At 37.3% G+C, this 18,704-nt stretch overlaps 2 protein-coding genes across 2 annotated transcripts; one reads left to right on the top strand and one right to left on the bottom strand.

Annotated features, from left to right (window-relative positions):
- Nucleotides 1-1,446: 1,446 nt before the first annotated feature.
- Nucleotides 1,447-18,675, bottom strand: LOC135934740 (proton-coupled amino acid transporter-like protein CG1139). The gene is made up of 9 exons (XM_065476695.1): nucleotides 18,494-18,675; nucleotides 4,772-4,924; nucleotides 4,104-4,254; nucleotides 3,475-3,596; nucleotides 3,332-3,416; nucleotides 2,990-3,268; nucleotides 2,750-2,928; nucleotides 2,510-2,685; nucleotides 1,447-2,446 (listed from the first exon to the last, which is right to left on the bottom strand). The coding sequence occupies exons 1-9, from the start codon at nucleotides 18,658-18,660 to the stop codon at nucleotides 2,205-2,207; spliced, it is 1,554 nt and encodes a 517-aa protein (XP_065332767.1). The 5' UTR covers nucleotides 18,661-18,675; the 3' UTR covers nucleotides 1,447-2,204.
- On the top strand, nucleotides 12,263-15,171 carry LOC135948631 (tubulin polyglutamylase complex subunit 2). Its single transcript, XM_065497999.1, has 5 exons — nucleotides 12,263-12,362; nucleotides 13,539-13,706; nucleotides 13,761-14,067; nucleotides 14,126-14,249; nucleotides 14,313-15,171. Exons 1-5 carry the CDS (start codon nucleotides 12,287-12,289, stop codon nucleotides 14,466-14,468), a joined length of 831 nt encoding a protein of 276 aa, XP_065354071.1. The 5' UTR covers nucleotides 12,263-12,286; the 3' UTR covers nucleotides 14,469-15,171.
- Nucleotides 18,676-18,704: the final 29 nt, after the last annotated feature.

The raw sequence follows: 18,704 nt of genomic DNA, 5'->3' as shown, positions 1-18,704 counted from the left end.
GGGGGTTAAAAGGGGGTTGGGGGTTGGTTGGTCCCATACCCCTTTATTGCACTTGGGTACGTCAAGACGAGTCTAACGGTATGCGGTTTTTCAAAATCAGATGATTAGAAGTTGAGATTTGGGCGATCATCGAGCATATTATTGCATCGCGTCTTGATAAAAAAAAGCTTTGTGCACCCGAATCTCGGGTTGTGGTGGTCCTATTTACGAAAAATATGTACCGTTTGACTAGTTTTTAAGTGAACTAAGTAACTGAATGGGTTTAAAGAGGGCAATTACTCGTCAACGTCGTGCCAATGTGTTGAAACAGACGAAAAAATGCTAAATTTCCCGTTATTGAGGGGGTTAAATGGGGGTTGGGGGTTAGTGGGTCTCGTACCCCTTTAGTGCACTTTGGGACGTCGAGACGAGTCTAACGGTATACGGTTTTTCAAAATCAGATGATTAGAAGTCGAGATTTAGTCGATCATCGTTTTTTAACAACCTCGAAAAACAAGGTTTTTCAAAATTTCCATTTTTTTTAATAAAACGAAGAAAAACTCCAATCCAAATTTTAATGTTTTTAACTAAACTTTCTGTACTCTACAAAATGGCTATGGAAAAAATAAAAAATTTCAGTATATTCAATTTCAAATTCGAGTTTTAAATAAAAAATCAATTTTATGACCTTGACCTTTGACCTACCACTTTGAGGTCAATATAAAAGTTGTTTGCCATGTTGAGACGAGTTAAACGGTTTTTTAATTTTTGTTCTAGAACCATCCTGAGCAAAGTTACAAAGTACTCAAAATTCCCAGATTTTGACTTTCGAACGCCCGCAAAACCCGCAAAAATTAGAAATTCGGAGTTTTTTCAACTATTTTCTCGGTCAATTAAGGCAAAGTTTGCGCAAAAAAATTTTCTTCAAAGTCCATTGATCCCTGGACAAAAATTTGTTGATTTTCACCTTTTTCACAGATTTTTGCAAATGACATCTTTTGTCAGGCTATAAGCTAAATTTAAATTTTCCTTTATTTGCATATAGATGTCACTAGTGATGAAAAAATGAGTCACCCCATGTATTTTGACCCGAATTTTTCATTGGTGGAATAAAATCGTTTTGCGTCAAAAGTGCATATTTACCATTTTCACGATTTACCTTTTGACAGATGTACCATTTGTCCGCTGACGCACAATGCATATTTACTTTTTTTCCGGACGCGTAACAATATATATCTGACAATAATTCTCAGAGATTTATTTTTGTAATTTAAAAAACCATCAATATGGCCATTTCAGTTTCTTTTGCGGCTAATTTTTTCATGGAAATTGTATTGTTGATATACAACTGTTTGTTTTAACTTGAGCAGTTAAAAATAATTAATATTCAGTTATTGACGTTTAAAAAATTACATTTATGTCTCCGAGTTTTATGACTTTTAGCAAGGCTGAGGAAATTAAACTCAATTTTTACTTAAAAACTTATATTTTCCTTTTTCATCATTTATGACAGCAACGTAATCTCACAATACTAAGAAGAATGATTTACAGAGAGTTATCTGAGTGTTCAATTTCTTCATTTTTAACAGTTTGCACACCAAAGTGTATTAATTTGTACAGTTTGAATAGTGTTAATTTTAATATATCAACCTGCGTAAATTTGGCCAACTTATTTTTATTTTCAAATTTACGCTGGATAAAATTGTGAAGTATGTAAAGCAATGAGAGTTACACAGGCATGAAATTCATCAAAGCAAGTGAAAAATAATTACTTCAAGAATTTACAGATCTTTGAAGAAAAGAGGACATAGATGATTTGTAATACTTCAAATAAACAAATTAATAATTATGCAACGCACTAGACTAGAAGCCAAGCTATACAGTCGGCTTCCATATATGTTCCTTTATTAAATGACACTGCGTAAGAATTTTAGAGGTTGTTTCCTGCTCATCATTAAAGTAAATTTTAAAAAACAACTAAAAAGTCATGTCCGCACAGCATAAAATAACAGCTGGAGCTGAAGTTCCGCTCATAACTGCCATTCTCCAAGATCATTTAAAATATTTAAATATTCATAGCAATATTTCAAACAATAATAAAGATAACATAAAATATGGATCTTAATAAAAAAGTTCATTTAAAACAATAATTTTTAATTTTTTTGTTATTTGATAACGAGTGCTGCTCCTGGTACAAATTGTTGGTCGAAACACACATGATTTGTTCAAGGTTCCTGGAATGAGTGAACGATTTCTTTGAGACTTAGAGATGTGCCAATAACCAACGCCACTAAGCTGAATATGAAGATGAGCAGATCCTTGAGGTACAAGAAAGGGCCAGGACTGTTCCTCCATTCAACGCACATTTCAATGAGTGCTGGGAAACACAAACCAAGCGCCGACAGGCACAGAGCTCCAAACAGAGAGATGAACAGTTCCAACCGTGGAACAGCGACTGCCAGAACAACTGCAATCGGAAATAAATTATAAATCGTATAGAGTAGTTTAAAAAATTATAAAAAAAACTTACATGTGGTCAAGACCAACATTGTCCGCACTCCCAACTCGATGAGCAGTGACTTAGAGTGCTTTTCGTACTTGGATTTGAGATAGTTGTTCCAAATGATGTCAACGGGAACATAGCACTGAAGGGCGTAAGTGATGAAAATCGCCAAGGAAAACATGATCTTCACTGCCTGGGCGAGACTGATGAAAAATAGGGATTTTTAAACATTTCAGTATGCTTTCATAAAATAAAATAACAGCTTACACGCTTTCATTTGGCAAATTGAGAGTAATGCTTCCTTTGACATCAGCGCCGTACTTCAGGTAGCCACACGCTCCCACTCCGGCGTAAAGTGCTACAATAATGCTCATTGCCTGGTTAAACACGCCAGTGTATCCACCGAAAGACGCGGGTTTTTTCATGTTATTTTCCAGAGCAAGAATCTAAACAAATTATAAAAAAACTGCTTATTGTTTTAAAAGAAAAAGTGTGCGAGTGACTTACAACTCCCACCGCCTCCAGGGCAAAAAGTGTTGTTCCTATGAACAATGGAATTCCTTGAACTGATCCAACGAGTTTTCTATCTTCAAGTCCGGGTAGACCTTCAGCAAAAACAAAGTAAAGTACCAGTCCCAGTCCCACAAAAGTAAGCAAATTAGCTACAGTTGAGAACGGCGCGAGCAACTTCAAGTTGCGCACATAATTTAGCAAGATCAGTGGTAACAGAAGCGCAAGCATGTACCACCGCAAATCAAGACTCGACTCCACGTAAACGTCGATAACCTAAAATTTAACGTAAATAAGCGTCAATTTTTTTTGCAAAATGCTGTGCAAAATCCCAAATACCTCTTTAATGTTGGAGGCCACAAAGACTATGTAAACGCAGCAAATTCCTAACTGGTAAACGATGAGGAAGAAGTTAATGAGGTGGCTGGAAAATTTGCAAATGTGGAAAAAATCGTTCATCATGTTTTATTTGCGGCTTATACCTTGCGAATGGAGCTGCCCATCTCAAAAACGGAGGTCCCTGTTCAAGTGCAACTTGGAGCGTCATGGGGTAGCTCAAAACAGGAATCTTCATTTGACTACAAAGTTTGTACTGACAACGGACCTGTAACGAAATAAAGTTAAATACCTGCCTATATTAACTAATACTCTTTAAAGGTGCAAAAAATGGTAAGTGAAATAAAAATGAACACCTCGTCCTCTAGGTCAAATTTTATGCAGCGTAAAACCAATTGATAAAGATTCAGGTGATCGCTTTCCTTGCATCTCATTTTATTGTTGTGTCCCCGGATACCAAGAATGTGACCTTGGAGGGGCAAAAGATTTGGAGTGGAAAATTCCACTTACTTCTCTGAGTGGAGTCATCATCAAAAGAAACGGGTTTCGACCTTTTTACAACCACCTCTAATTGAACTCGCCGAACGCGGTTTCAAAGAGCAAGAGATCTGGTTCTTTAAAACTAGTTAAAGAGTGTAGCGCTGTTTATTATTATTAAAAATAATAAATCGCTATTTCTGTAGATAAGTTTAAGGTGCGCAAAACTGCATTGGATGTGTTTTATAATCCCAAAATTCACTTAGCATTAAATACTATTAGAGATAAGTTCATTTACCAGGACATGAAGACAGTAGGTACAGAGGGATCCGATGAAAATTGTGCCAAACAAGCCGAGAATAAGACCTGCGTTGTGGAAAGCAAACGGCATAGCCAGGATTCCAGTTCCCAAACTTCCTTTAAGCAAGTGAATCAACGTCTCCTTGTTTCTGAAAATAATTGCAATTAAACTCTCAATGTCATATTTCGGAAAAAATCTAATTACTGGTGGTCTAATTTTAGGGAAATATTTGCTGCAAAATCAGATCCGTAGGAAGCAATGCAAAAGCGGTATTTACGTATTTTGTTAGATAGGTCAACGAAAGCAAGTTAAAGAACAAACGAGTTCGCCCGCAGAATGTAAATTACGAGATGGGCTCGGTTGGGTGTCGAATTAGTTGAAAAGGAGGTATCTCCCATCTCCCATCTCCCATCTCCCATCTCCCACATTAGAGTATTAAAATTCTCGAGACGCGCGCTTGCAGCCCACTGAGCCCACGTGCATGTATTGCCAAGCCCACATAAAGGCTCATTCAGTCGTGAGGATGAGCATACAATTTGCACATGCATAATTAAACAGCAGGCGAAAAATTAACACATAAATGGACTCTGCCTCTCAAGGGGCAAGATGAAAATTACATTTAATGGCAAAAATTGCGGAATCAAATTCACTAATGGATTACTTACGTAGTTGGATGCACAAGTTGTCGATGCAAATGAGGGTTGTATGGTGCGTTCCCATTTTGGAGGCTGTCATTGGCGCCCTCAGCCACACCTGCCTCTAGAAGGCTCATTTGCACAGCCTGCTCTTTCTCCGTGCCCTTTTCGGGAGGCGACATTCTGCAAACAAAAAGAAAAAGCAAACAAATAAACTACTTTGTAGCACTACCGCTGATTGAAATAATGTTTACCAAGACTCAAAGATAGTCCGAATATGTGCATGGTTTATGTTATTGTTAGTATTTTGAGACGCTTGAAGGGAAAGATGGCAAAATACAGCATTTATTGCCATGAAACATTGTTCATGCTGGGTTTCATGAGACTTCTGGGATTTTTCCCATTTGCAAAAGTTCACGATAGACGAAAATCTTTACTTTACTTTAAAGTTGATAGATATTTAAGTGTTTATTGCACGCTCGTAATTGCGTTTCAATTGTATGTAGGTTCTTATTTTCTTGTAGAGCTTGACACTTTTGCTGAGGTTTATAGCATTGTGAATATATTTGTTTGTTTGTTTGATTTGTTTCTTTTACAGGAAATCAAAGACGATATTAAAATTCGAATCATGAACAAGCTTCATTTGTGGCAACGCATATTGCCACTTTTCTTGCCACTGCTAGCATTCTGTCAAAGTCAGCACTTAATAGATTTTTTGAACAAGTGGAATAATTTGGAAGTGTGAATAGTTTCAGTGGGTTGAATAATTCATTAACAGCTGTTTTTATTTTTCAGTGTGACACAAAAAGCCTGTCGTTAAAAAAGACTTTGGAACAAAACGACCCTGTCAAGATCAAACACATGTTAATACTTGTTATCCTAATCTTAGGAGTACTTTTAACGTACTCTCTATATTTTTCGGACCAATTGAATTTAACTTGGCAACAATCGATTGCGTTTTACGTGATTTTTGAAAATCAGGTGCTGCTTATATTTTGGTGGGCGGCCACTTGCAAATGCCTACGGTCATTTTCGGACAATCTTTATTTCAACTACATGGTATCGCGTTTCAGGGCTTCTGTAGTATTTAATTAATTTTCAGGGTTTTTTCAGGCTGCTGTAAACGACGTAGAAGAAAATGAAAAAAGTAGATTGCTGGAATCTGCGCTGCTTGAGTACAGACGCCCCTGCTTATCTCTCTCAAAAATGGTCAATGATGTGGGAAATATTCTTTCTGGGCCACTGAGTCTGTTGTTCATCTACTCATTCGGACGCTGCGTTTCCGCGATTTGTAGTGCGCTCATAAATCCTCGCCTTCCCATAGGCTTTTTGATGGGAATAGGAGCCAGTATCATTTCCATTGTGACAATAACTTCGTATTCGCACAGTCTGCAGAAAAAAGTGATCAGCTTTTATATTCCGATCTCTGATTTCAAAATTTATATTCCTCTTTCTATTTTCAGGTACGTGACAATATCATAAAGGCTGTGTCCATTTCTAATTCGTTGCAAATGTCGGATGGGAAAAAATTGATGGTATACGATCAAGTGAATTTTTTAATCTAATTTATATCATTGCGTTGATTCTAATGCAGATGACTGATTTCTTCACTCGTCTTTATGAGAACCACAGTAATGAAATTTCGCTGTCAGGCTATATTACAACAGGAAAAGCATTCCTATCGAACGTAAATAAATCGATATTGGAGTGATAAAATATTCAAATACTAACTTTTCAATCAGATAATAGCATCAACAATAACGTTTACGATCTGTATGTCTCAACTTGGAACGGAGATATAATAAGCGAATCCAACGAATCGTTAACTTCAGCGTCAACGCAAACCAAATTTTCTAGCTTTGTGAAAAAATAATTTTTTGTGAACAAATAATTTTGTTTTACGTATAAAATAAGATTAACAGATGTCACTATTTTATCATTTAAAACATGCCAGAGCTAAATATGCATGCAAAGGAAATGCTTGTTTTGCTAAACTTGCAGAAATTATTAGGCTATTTACCCATAAAACAGGTACAATTTCCCCTCATTTGAAATCGGCAAAAAAGAATTAATTTACAGTTTTTTGCGAATGCAGTGCAATATGTACTCATTTTTGTAACAACTCTAGCCAAAAGGTACTTTTACAGTCATGGTAAGAAATTTTCATTTTTTAATAACGTAAATAATCAATATATGTGCCTCATTTAGAATGCTCATCAGGAGACTCTGCCAAATATTTTGCTGGCGCAATTTTTTAGTACAAGATGAGTGTTCCTGTATTTTACAATTTTCATGTCAGAATTACATAGCAGGAACATGGTTACATTTTAACGCCATTCAGGTAAGAGATTGAGCTAAAAATATTTGAATGTATTTTTTTGGTTTCACTCTAATTTAAGGCCAATATACATCGCGTACGTTGCCGAAAGAAATTTATTTAGCTCTTTGTCTCTCTGTTTTAAACGTTATTTGATTGCAAATTGTACATTTTTCTCACCTGCAACGGTTAAATTTGAAGCTTCCAGCTATAGTAACGCATTTACACGACATTGGAATTTTCATCCATAGTGTTTGGAGCTCAAAATCATATATTATATATTCTTGTTCGTTTGGTGGTACTGCTCATGTTTGGGACTGAGAAAGGTCTCCAGCATCATTTTGTGCTTGCAAGAGGTATTTTATGAAGAATTGTAATTTTAAAATCATACCAAATTTTAGGAGCAGCGGAAATGTGGTTCATCCATTGTCGACGGACAGAAAGAGATAAAAAATATATCGTGAGCTTTGGCTCATGCTTTCAAAGGTCACGAACGGCTTAGGTGACGTGTTCTTCTGTCTCTTGGATGCGAAATGACTTACACATTTTGCCACGCATTTTTGTCACGTATCAGCTCATCATACCAACAATTTCAGCACGTAACGTAATTTCTATTTGCGTGAGTCTCTCCACTTTGATAATCTTTACGACCAACTCGCACAATCAACAGAAAACGGTAACGAAACAGGTCGTTAGTTAAGTGCAAAATTAATACTACACCAAAAATTATGAAAAGATATTTAAAAATTAATTGGAGGCAATGGTCTAACACGGGTAATGCCAATAAATGCAAACTGCAGATTATGGGTATATATTTTGGTTACATAAACGTTTGGATTTTATTATTTTGTTGTTGTATTTTAATAGATGCAGTCTAACTTATTGAGACGAGAGTAGAAAATTTTCATAGTACAGAGTTCTCAATGTCGGGCTACTTGACCACCGGTAAAAACCTACACACAAAATGATTTTGAGTGAAATTGACAACTAAATTATTTTGCAGATGATCTTCACAGTCTTTACGCTTTTGATTTGCATGGTTCAGCTAAGACTAAGAGCTTAAAATATTTGACTTAACTGAGTGGATGGTGGCTTAGAGAAAAATAATTACAAAATTCATTTCTTGAAAGAACTCAGTTATTAATTGCAGATTCTTGGACCTCTTTTATTCATTTGCGTTTAAAAAATGTTGTTTTTATTTGATATATAAATGGAATAACATTTTATGTGGCTAATTGGCGGTTTCATGACTGTATAATTATGCTCTTATTGTTTTGGAATTTTTTAAAGTTTTGACGAGCCTCAAGTAATTTTAGTGGTTTGTAGCAGATGCGCACAAGGTCGTGTTTGTAGTGAATAGTGATAAGCAAATGAAAGTCAATAACCTCGGCAAAGAGCTAAGAGTTCAATCATTCGAAAACTATAAGTACACGAAAGTAATCCTTTTAATACGCACTTGCAGGTAATGCATTAGCCTATAAGTGGCTGAGTGTCTATTTTTCTCTTAAGTTAAAGGACGGTAGTATCGATAAATGCCGATATAAATAAAATGCATTACACTTTGTTCTACTGTTTCATGGTACTTGTGTTGAATTTCGTTTTGAATTATAACTATTTTCATCAAACTACCAACTGTTATTACTTTTCTGAATTAGGGAATTTGTAAATTTATAAAAATCCACGGTAAAAATATGAAGTTTTGTGGTACTCATTTCCCAATATATTCAAGATTAACCAGCCCGTTGGCTCCCATTGTTAAGGCATTCTCAGGAGTGTCAAAGCAATGGGAGGTATTTGAGCAGTTCGGAGATCTAATACTGGCTACCCAACGTCAGAGATGGCAAAAAGTGGTTAGTTTAGTGACTCGAAATGCTCAAATTGCTCAACGGGCTGGGAGGCGCACCGGCGCCGACTCGCTATTTGCTGGTTTGCACCTTTCCAGCATGCGTGATTTGGCTTCACGGGACGAATGTCTAGCGTTTCAATGCAGTCCTCGGTGCGGAGGCAAGTGGCCCTTCAGTGGGCCTGTGCGGCCTGGTGCACCCATGTTATCCGTTCGCGGTATTATTGGGACCCGGGTTTCAGCATTCGTGCTAGTGCAGTGCGCGCCCTTCCCGGTCCGAGGACAGGGATAAAAAGAGCAAAAAAAGATAAAGATAATCCATTTTAATCTTTTTTTCCAAGCATATGTGCTATCAGTAAAGAATGAATATAATTAATTGCAATTAATTATATAATGGACAAGTGGTCCAGCATCATTTGAGCCACTTCAGCCACGTTTTTGTGTTTTTAACTAATTCTCGTTTTCCATTTGTACAGCAACAGGTTTATCATTTATAGAGCAATCTCTTCTTTCAAATTTGCACTGGTTAGAACAGGCGCTCAGCGGTTTTGTGGTTTTTTAAAGGAAACTGCTGGACTGAATTTTTCTTGCGATTCAATTCAATTCAATTTTATAAACTTCACGTTTTAAAGTCCTGTAATAGGCAATAATAACTTTTACACGCTTTTACATTAAGTTAGTATTACTAAATTTTCTTAGATGATCTATTTTAAAATTCAATCAAGTCAAATTCTGCGCAGTAGGCGAAGCTAGATTGGATTGTCCTCTCTTGTCACGCACCGCTTATCAAAGCAACCTTGACATTTCTGACCCACTCGTGTGAACTTGGGGGTCACCAAAACCCCCCTTGGAGCGAGATGTGTGCTACTTTAAAGTTAAGGAATCGGATGATCTAATCAGCCTCTGAACCTCATTCGGAATAAAAGTTTGCACTCTGACCCGCCCTTTTTTTGTTGCCACACGACTCTTCAAATTGTTGACATAAATGTTTTTTACAATTTACAAGATCAGAATGTTGCAAAAGAATCTTCAGCACCAAAGAAACGTTGATTAGTTTCTTCCGACCCCCTAACTCATACAACTGGTAACCCATACCCTCGTATCTCAAAACACCCAAACGCACTTTCCTTGACAGCTCAGAGAGGGAGTATTTCCCTGATCCGAGTTAAAAGTCGACTGTTAGCGATTGCTAAAGCACATTCCATGGCGTTAAAGGAGCCGAAAGTTACATCAAAGTTCTAGTATAAATTTCTTATTCTTGTTAATCAATATGGGCCATCAATTTTTACAAAATTCTTGTCTCATCTGTCAGGTGCCGGGGCGCAGTGTCGCTTTGACAGGCCAATTTAGGAAGGGGGCACAAAAATGGTCATGGTAAAAAATTCGATAAATGCCATTTGATTTGTCTGGCACCTATATGCCCTACTACTTGGCTATGAAGAGATAGAAAGTCATAAAAATCGCATTCGTCTTCTGGCCAGATTTTGATTCATGACGGTTTTCGCTCAGGCATGAGCCGGATGCCGGCTTGCAGATGAGTAATTGCTCAAGAGTGAGTGCATAACAATTTGCGTCCAGCAGCTCTACATAGAGTGCCATTCAGATCGAGTTAAGCAGCAATATATATGCGCACAGCATTATATCACAGAGAGTGGCAGGGGGCAGAGGAGTTGCCGACGGGACACACGAACTGCAATCAAGCACCACTGCTGCGTGTCAACTAGTCCTTTCCTCTGGGCGGCGACAAATCTGACCCGTCGTCATGATCGCTTATTAAGGGCGGATCGTTTGCAATAAAAGCTGACGGGGGCAACGCGCGCCCAAGGGCGACAGTTTCGCGAGCACTGTTTCTCTATTATAAGCACAGTAGACGTGCAAATATACAAGGAAAAGCAGTGCTCTCATCGATTTTGATTAATTATAGTGTCACCAGGAGTGTGCAACCAATCCGTCCTGGTGCGTAGTAAAGTCTATTGCGTGGCGCCGCCAATTCTCAAAATCGTTTATCATCGTTTGGAAGGACACGGCCTCACACACATTGAAATAAATTGAAAGTGGGTTTAAATGATTTGATGAGTTTTTTTAAGATGCGGTATTTGAGTGACAGCTCAAATGCACTGAATAAAAAACAAAGTGCTGGGATTTGCTTAAATATGCGCTGTTGGAAGTTAAACTAAATGGATTCCAGTTAATTTCACAAGCATTTTAAAGAGGTTACTGCGTGAAAACCAAAAAAATCAGTATCCCTTGGCGGGCGCGCAGTAAACGCAACGTGATTTCATGTACTCTGGGTACTTACAAAAAAACACGTGCCTGACACGTGTTTTTTCATCTTGTGCGTATTTAACCGCGGTCCTGGTGTGTTTGCTCTCCCATCGGTTTTGTAACTCGTTTAATTCGGTTGCCGACTGTGACTGAAGTTGGGGTGCCTCTATTTTATGCTTATTCACATCCAAAATCAGAGACTTTCTGTATAATAAAAAAAGAAAACCCATTTTCCTATACAAAATCTGTAAAAAATACTTTTCAACACTTCTTTGAGCTACATAATATAAGTTTTCCCTAAGGTCACCAGCTCTACTTTGCTCATCTTTATATTCATGCCAAGCATTATAAATTAATGAAACATAAACACAGCATGGTCGACTAGGGCAATATCATCAATGTTCTACGTAGTGTGACATCATTTACACCGTTATAATGCGGAGGCTTGCCTCTAGATAAAAAGCTGGCTTCTTAAGACGCAACGATAAAAAGTAAAACGCATTACATTCGGTTAGTCCAATATTGAAAATTGTAGTCCTAGTTCTTTCAGTATTACAAACATCAATGGTGCGATATTTTATTAAATCACAACTCTCCCAGCGTCGTCTGCTCATATGCTTAATTTATTTTAGAGTTGAATTATGCGTTTTTCGATCTCGAGCACTTATTTTAAAAGCAACGGAAAAAAACATGCTCAAAATGAACTCCGAGAGAAAAACAATAGCGTTCAGTGCCAACAAGTTGTCAAGTGCTTCCTGCAAAACACGCTTGCCGCCAAGCCTCATTTCGATCACTTTGGGAGACCAAGCCTCGCCGTGCGCGTTATTTTGCAACCGAATATTTTATACAAGTCCCTTACTAGCCCTTGTAATTAAAATAATGTAGCTCGCTCTAATTTCAGTTGGTTTCAAGCATTCTTGGCCGTAGCGCTCTCTGTGTTGAAATCGAAACAGGGAGCAAAATTTTGTGTTACACGCTGCACACTTATAAAACGAATTCGCAGAGCGCGGTGGGTAGATTGAATGCGGAGCACGGCGCCGCGTCCGCTGAGGTGGATTTACGCGCGTTTCTATGGCAGCGATGTTAAACAAAAACACGTTGAGTTAAATCTGCCGAGACAATGGCAAGCCAAGAGGAAGAATCATTTCAAAACTTCTTCACTGAGAGCCTCACGCTGGGCTTGGTGAAATTGTTGGGTAATGCAAGCATGAGATGTGCGCACGCACCTCTTCGCTACCAATTAGTTTTGTCTATTGAGAGAACCATTAAGTCGAGAAGGTTTGCGTTTCAAGAAAGGCGTCTGTTTCGACTCTGTCTAATACGAGCTTTTGCTTGCTTTATTAAGTGCTGAGCAAATTCCTTGGTCAGTTTTTAGTTTGCAACACACCACGGTGTTTTTTCTCAAAGCCTCTCACAACGTCCATATCAACAAGCGACAAAAGATGTTATCAACCAAGTTAAATAAATTTGGACCAAAAATTAGAATCTCAAATTAGATTTACCTTGGCGAGTTAGAGCAAAATAAGTCAATGAATATTCTTGAAAATTTATTTTGGTTTGAATTGTATACGAGTAAGATTTTTTGCTTTTGAGTATATTAATACGCAGAGCAAGAAATTTATTGAAAAATTATATACGCAGCCGAATCTAATTCAATTTTGAGCATGGACTATATATAAGTGTGTGGGCATAAATAGGCGCACATGAATTTTTTGAAAACATGACAGAATTAATTAAGATAATGTACTAGCGTTGTCAAATAATAATGGTTATATCGTTCATTCATCTTCATTCTTATTTACTATGTAACCAATCACTAAAAAGAATGAGCTACCTTAAAGTACTATAACGGAGGCCTAATACTGAAAATCTTATCTAAATCTCCACTAATGGCTCTCTACTAAATGTATTTTAAGATACATACTTACATGATCACAAACCTATGTACTTGAAATCGATTTGCTGCGAACTGAGATCCAAAATATATTTTAAAAATTCGATTCTTGCTTATTGTTTGGATTGTTCGCAAATTTCAAGCCTTAATTCCTCCCAGCTGTAAAAAGGCTGAAAAATGCAACAATGAATAGACTCAATAACATTTTATATGAATTTTAATTGTTGCTCCTTCTTTTAAATTATTATTAGAAATCATAATGTACTCAATAATATACCTGAATATGATTTTTTCGGTATGTTGAGTAGAAAACCAATAAGGGAAGCCCTCCTCAAATGAAAATTACAAATCATGTTTGTTGACATTTTCATGTCCTTTGTAAAAATGTAATTAGTAAATAGCGTAAAAATGCACTTGCAATTAACATATCTCGTGTTTGTCTGAAATTAAAATATTCAAATTCAAAGTTTTTGTCTAGAGGAAACCCCTGGTGTTCAAGGCGTCGAAATGACAAGATACAATCCTTGCGACAGAATGGTTCTCACGTCATGGGAGCAACGATACAACTGCACATTACCTAAAGATTTGAAAAACTTTTACTTCGCCTCGGATGGTTTCAAGCTCATTTGGAACTACGAATATTCAGGTATTAAATAAAATGGATTAAGATCCCAGTAAAATTATTTTAATTTGAAACAAGGGGAAGTGCTGCCAATAGGCAACATGAAGATTAGCAAAGTGTCCGAGCTGCGGAGGATTGGTGGCTTCAAACCGCAGGAAGACGCAGACGTTCTGACACCACTGGACGTAGAAATGTGCCAGCGGCAGCGTACCAATTTTCGCCACCCGGTGCCAAACATTGGGTCCAAGTGCAAGCTGTTCGAATTGGACGGCTGTCAAGGATTGGGCAAAGTTTGTCTCGTCTACCAACAACCGCACCCGCGAAAGGATATCATGCCTGGCGATCCCTCGCTCGTTGAACAGCCCACGATTTGGCTTTTGGACAGGTGTGCCTCTTTTTTCATCCCACTAAGATTTTTAACTAATAAAATAAATTATGATTAGGTGTTTTGACTGGCATTTCATAGCTGATGACTTCACCACCTACTTCAGGATGATGCTCGTGCACAAAGGGCTGCCGCAGTGGCAATTCAAGTTCACCCCAATCGGTCTGACCCCTTGGGCGGAGGTATAAATTGATTAACCGGGCCTCCAGGGTGATATTAATTGTCATCCATTTATCATCTTGCAGCAATTCTTTGCCTTGCTAGCACCCCATTTTCTGCAGAGCGCTGCTCAGGACACTGCCAATAATTGGGACTCCACGTGCAATTTGCTCGACCCGGCCATTTTCAAGATCAAAAGCAAACAGTCAAAAACAGAACACAAACAGCAAGGGAGCAATTAAAAGTGAGAAAGCGGTTCCCGCGATGTCGAGGAATTAATTTCGTCTGGGGAACACACGCTTATGGCGACAGGTCAGGTTGATTTCAAAACTGGTTTACTTGGATGATGAGAGAGAGAGAGAGAGAGAGAGAGAGAGAGATTTATCAAAGCCAACGTAATTAGTGTGGTTTTTGAAGACCGCACACAATTCAAATTCATTTGATATGCCCTTCACTGAATAAATTTGGCTGAAGCAGCTTGCTTTGGACACCCTAGTAGGCAATTTCAAATTTAAATAGCAAATGTGTCAGATGGTCATCTCCGCCTCACGTTAAGCAGTTTTACTCTACATCGCTCCAGGAGAAGATAAAAAACTGCACGCTCTTCGAATACTTAATATGATATAACGTACACAAAAGCTTTGAAAGTAATTCAGAGAGAAATAATCTCAGTGCAAATCGAGTTCGTTGGGGTTTGTGGAGAGCATCAAGGCCAACTCATTGTCAGATACATTTTGCGACCAGAGCTTGCCTCGGTTTAATTGGTTAGATAATTTCCACGGTGTTGTTTGTTCATCTTTGCAGAGTGCCTCATGCAGGGTCATTCAGGAAGATTGCGAGCCAAGTAAAAAATTGGAAGAAGTGGCGATTATAATCATACATTAAGAATATATTTGTATTTTTTGTTTATTTAAAATTATTGTAAAAATATAATATTGTGTTTTTGGTATTTGGAAATTGAAGTCTATCTTGAATGGAAAATAAAAAAAATTATGAGATAAGTTAAAAATGCTTTGAAGATGCATTAACTACATATGGGTTGCTTTTTTAGTACAACAAGTTGTTTCCACATGATTTAATTGCTGACGCAAGCACTTGTTTTTCAAAATTCCGGATATTGATAGTTAAAGGCTAGCTGAAGCTGATTCAATTTTAAACCAAGCAAAACAGTGAAACTGATCATCTCATGTCACTTTTATGGTCACATGAATTATTTTGTGAGTGGATCGCTTTTAGGGCATTTGGAGACGACGCACCAGATAAGCTCTATTTATTCGCTATTTTCACCAGATCAGAGGTCAACAGTGACTCAACGATTTAGGATCTATTCAAAAAAGTACATCCACCAACCATGTCAAATTTTGAAATAATGATAAGATAAACAAACCAAGTTCAAATCAGATCAAGCTGAGCTGTTTTTTACATTATTAAAAATGACAACCTTGTTGGACATAGAGGTTTTATGGATTATGAATTCAACGTGCACTTATCACAATCTTAATCAGTGCTGTAAAGGCTAGAAGTATCAAATCAAGCTTGAGTAAGTCAGAGACCGAGCACTGACATGGAGTATACTACGTATTTTAGCCTTTTAACTAGTTTGGATATTTTTTAAAATCGGTCTGTTGAGTAACATCGAATTTAGTAACTTTTATTTCACAATTCGTGGTGCAATGCGGCGTTGAAAAGCACATTGATCAAAACGATTGAATAGATATTAGTGGAATTAAATTTGCAAACTGAAAAATACGATTAATATGCTCCACGTCAGTGCTAGGTCTCTGACAAGTACTAAAACATTTTAAGTTTAAAATTTTCTTTATTTCATCGCTGCAAAGGCATAAAATTGGGGGTCAAGACTCTACATTCAACAGCTGTTTATTTGGACAACAATATTTGATAAGAAAGTGCGACCAAAAGGGCACAACGTTGAACGAAATCTCTGACCAATCATTGCAAAGTGGCACAACTAATTATAAATATCTTCACAAATACAAAAAAGTTTTACGTTTCCTTATATCAAGCGATGAAAAATAAAAAATAAAATGTTTGGAATCAGTCAGGTAAAAATCCTGTTAAAAATTTATGTGGGTTTCCGAGGTTGTGAAATATGAATACATTAACGGGCCTTGGCCGTCGCTGTATTTATGAATACAATTTTGTGCAGCAGGGAGGCCACATTATAAATAATAATAGTTTAGGGAGTTTTGTAAGAAAAATGGTTTTAGGACCTCTTACTATAGGCCGAAAGCTCTTTGAGATTTTCGTAAATATTTTATTGGTCAGAAACCACACTGAAGCAGTTAATAATATTCTCAATTGTTTTGTATATTGGTTAATCTCAATGATGATTGTTTTTGTTTCCGCCGCATGTAACACCAATCAATTAAAGCTAGTGAAGCGCAAAACAAAAGTGAAATCTAGTGTGCAATGAATGCATGCTGCTCTCTGAACGCGGCAAGTAACAATAGATCATGAATTTTCATCTAATTAGGCTAATGGCTTTTGCGAGCAGCCTATAGTCTTTGTTGGCAATCTGAGCGCTAACGCGTAATGATAAAGTCTCAGATGATGCTCTGTTTGCAGCTAAATTGATTGTAATGGTGCACCATTAGCGTCTGCAAGGAGAGGCAAAATGTGTCTCACGGCAGCCTCTGAACGCAATAAATTAAGGCAGATACTCATCTTCATCCCACTTGAAACACAACAAAGTTAGCCTGCAATTGCAGATCAATTCATAAAATATTTATTTTCAAAATGATTAAATAAATAAATAATAATAAAAGGAATAAATATGATAAAACAGAGATACCACTTTTATACGTGTATATTTTGGCAAATCTTTGGCGTTGCATGATGCGCGCTTCCACACATTTTTGCCCACGCAGCATTTAAAAGGATGAATGCCACGGCACTTATACGCAGCCTATCCCTATCTCTCTCATGCCAATCCAATGTCCGCTTCATCGTGTAAAATTTGTGGATCAAGTAAAAGAACTTTCTAGAAAATTCGCAGAGCGCGGTCAACAAGGAAAATAATCAAGTAAAAATGCTCAATGGCACCAGTTTGAGCGTTTTTTTATTATATTATTTAACCGATTGGAGGCAAGGGATTGTCAGCAGTAAAAAAATTACTTTCTTGGAAAGCGGAAGGCTGTGCAATGTTTTTAATAGTGCAAAGAAGCCAACAAGTTTGATGGGTGTAAACATCGAGTGACCTTTCTCATTTTCGTTTGGTTAAGCTCGCTTTGCTGCTAATTTATAATTGGTTACTCGCATCGTTTTGAATTTATTTTAAAATGTAAACAGTTGTGAAGCAATTTTTCGCTGTTAAGATCGAATTCGTTCTTCGTTCCCACAAGGCACAGGAGTTTGACCGCATTGCAATCACTTAATACGATTTCCTTTTCCAGCTACATATTAAACGGAAGTGCATGAGCTTCTCACACGTCATGAAGCATTAGAAGATAATAATGCAAATAAGGACTAAATATTTTGAGCGCTCTTTTTAATAACAATTTTATTATATTGATTTCTGTTGTTTGGTTTTTTTATTATTGTTTATTGCAGTTGAGGTAGACTGTGACATACACTACAACAGTCATATACTATATATCATCTTCTAAATAATGCTTTTATCTTTCATACAACCATTAATTCTGCGGTTATATTTATATGGCAGTCGTTAACATGCGATAAAAACTTTGGTATGTGTTTATTGGAGAAAGTCACATTTCCGATTTATTTTAATAATTCAAAATTGCTGAACACTTGCTAACTCATAGTAGCAATCTTTTAAATACCATCGCTCTAGCTCAAAATAGTCCACATGTACATTTTATTCCGTTTATCTCTTCGGAAACCTGAAATTACCATCAACATTGCGAACGAATAACATGGGTTCACGAACCTTATTGGAAAATTGCTAACAAAAGTGAAAAATTGAGTGATCGATAGAAAAAATTAATTAGTTAAAAAATAGTTATAACTGGATCGCTGCATATAGCTGTCAGGGTTTTAATTGACGATGTTAAGATCGCATTAATAGCTCGCGTGCCGGCTGGGCCGATTGCTCCTTTTCGGCGGCCCCTGCCCCGCGTAGCTGACAATAGCTTACTTTTGTACTGGACTAATTATGCCAAAATTCTAAATTAAAAATTTAAGAGCTTCAGATATTTAAAGAAATAATTATGAGGGTAAAAAACTAATAAAATTGATTTATAATGACAATTAGCAGATCTAAAACAAAAGTCGTGTATGTACTCACTTGCTGCACTTCTTGTTGTTCGACTGGCTAGTTGGAGTGTTAACGTGTTGCCTGCGCCAGAGCTGGGCTGCTTTAGAAATTGGGTAGAGCTGTGGCAGGCAGCTCCGGCGTCCGCGCTGATATTGTTTGAGCTCCACCGCTACAACCGACCTATCACAAAGTGCCATTCTGCCCTCTCCACTCGAAGGAGCCTCCGCGACAGATTTTGCAC

This window comes from Cloeon dipterum, chromosome 1 (genome assembly GCF_949628265.1).
Source record: "Cloeon dipterum chromosome 1, ieCloDipt1.1, whole genome shotgun sequence".
Lineage (NCBI taxonomy): Eukaryota > Metazoa > Arthropoda > Insecta > Ephemeroptera > Baetidae > Cloeon > Cloeon dipterum.
This window is presented reverse-complemented; position numbering and strand designations above follow the sequence as displayed.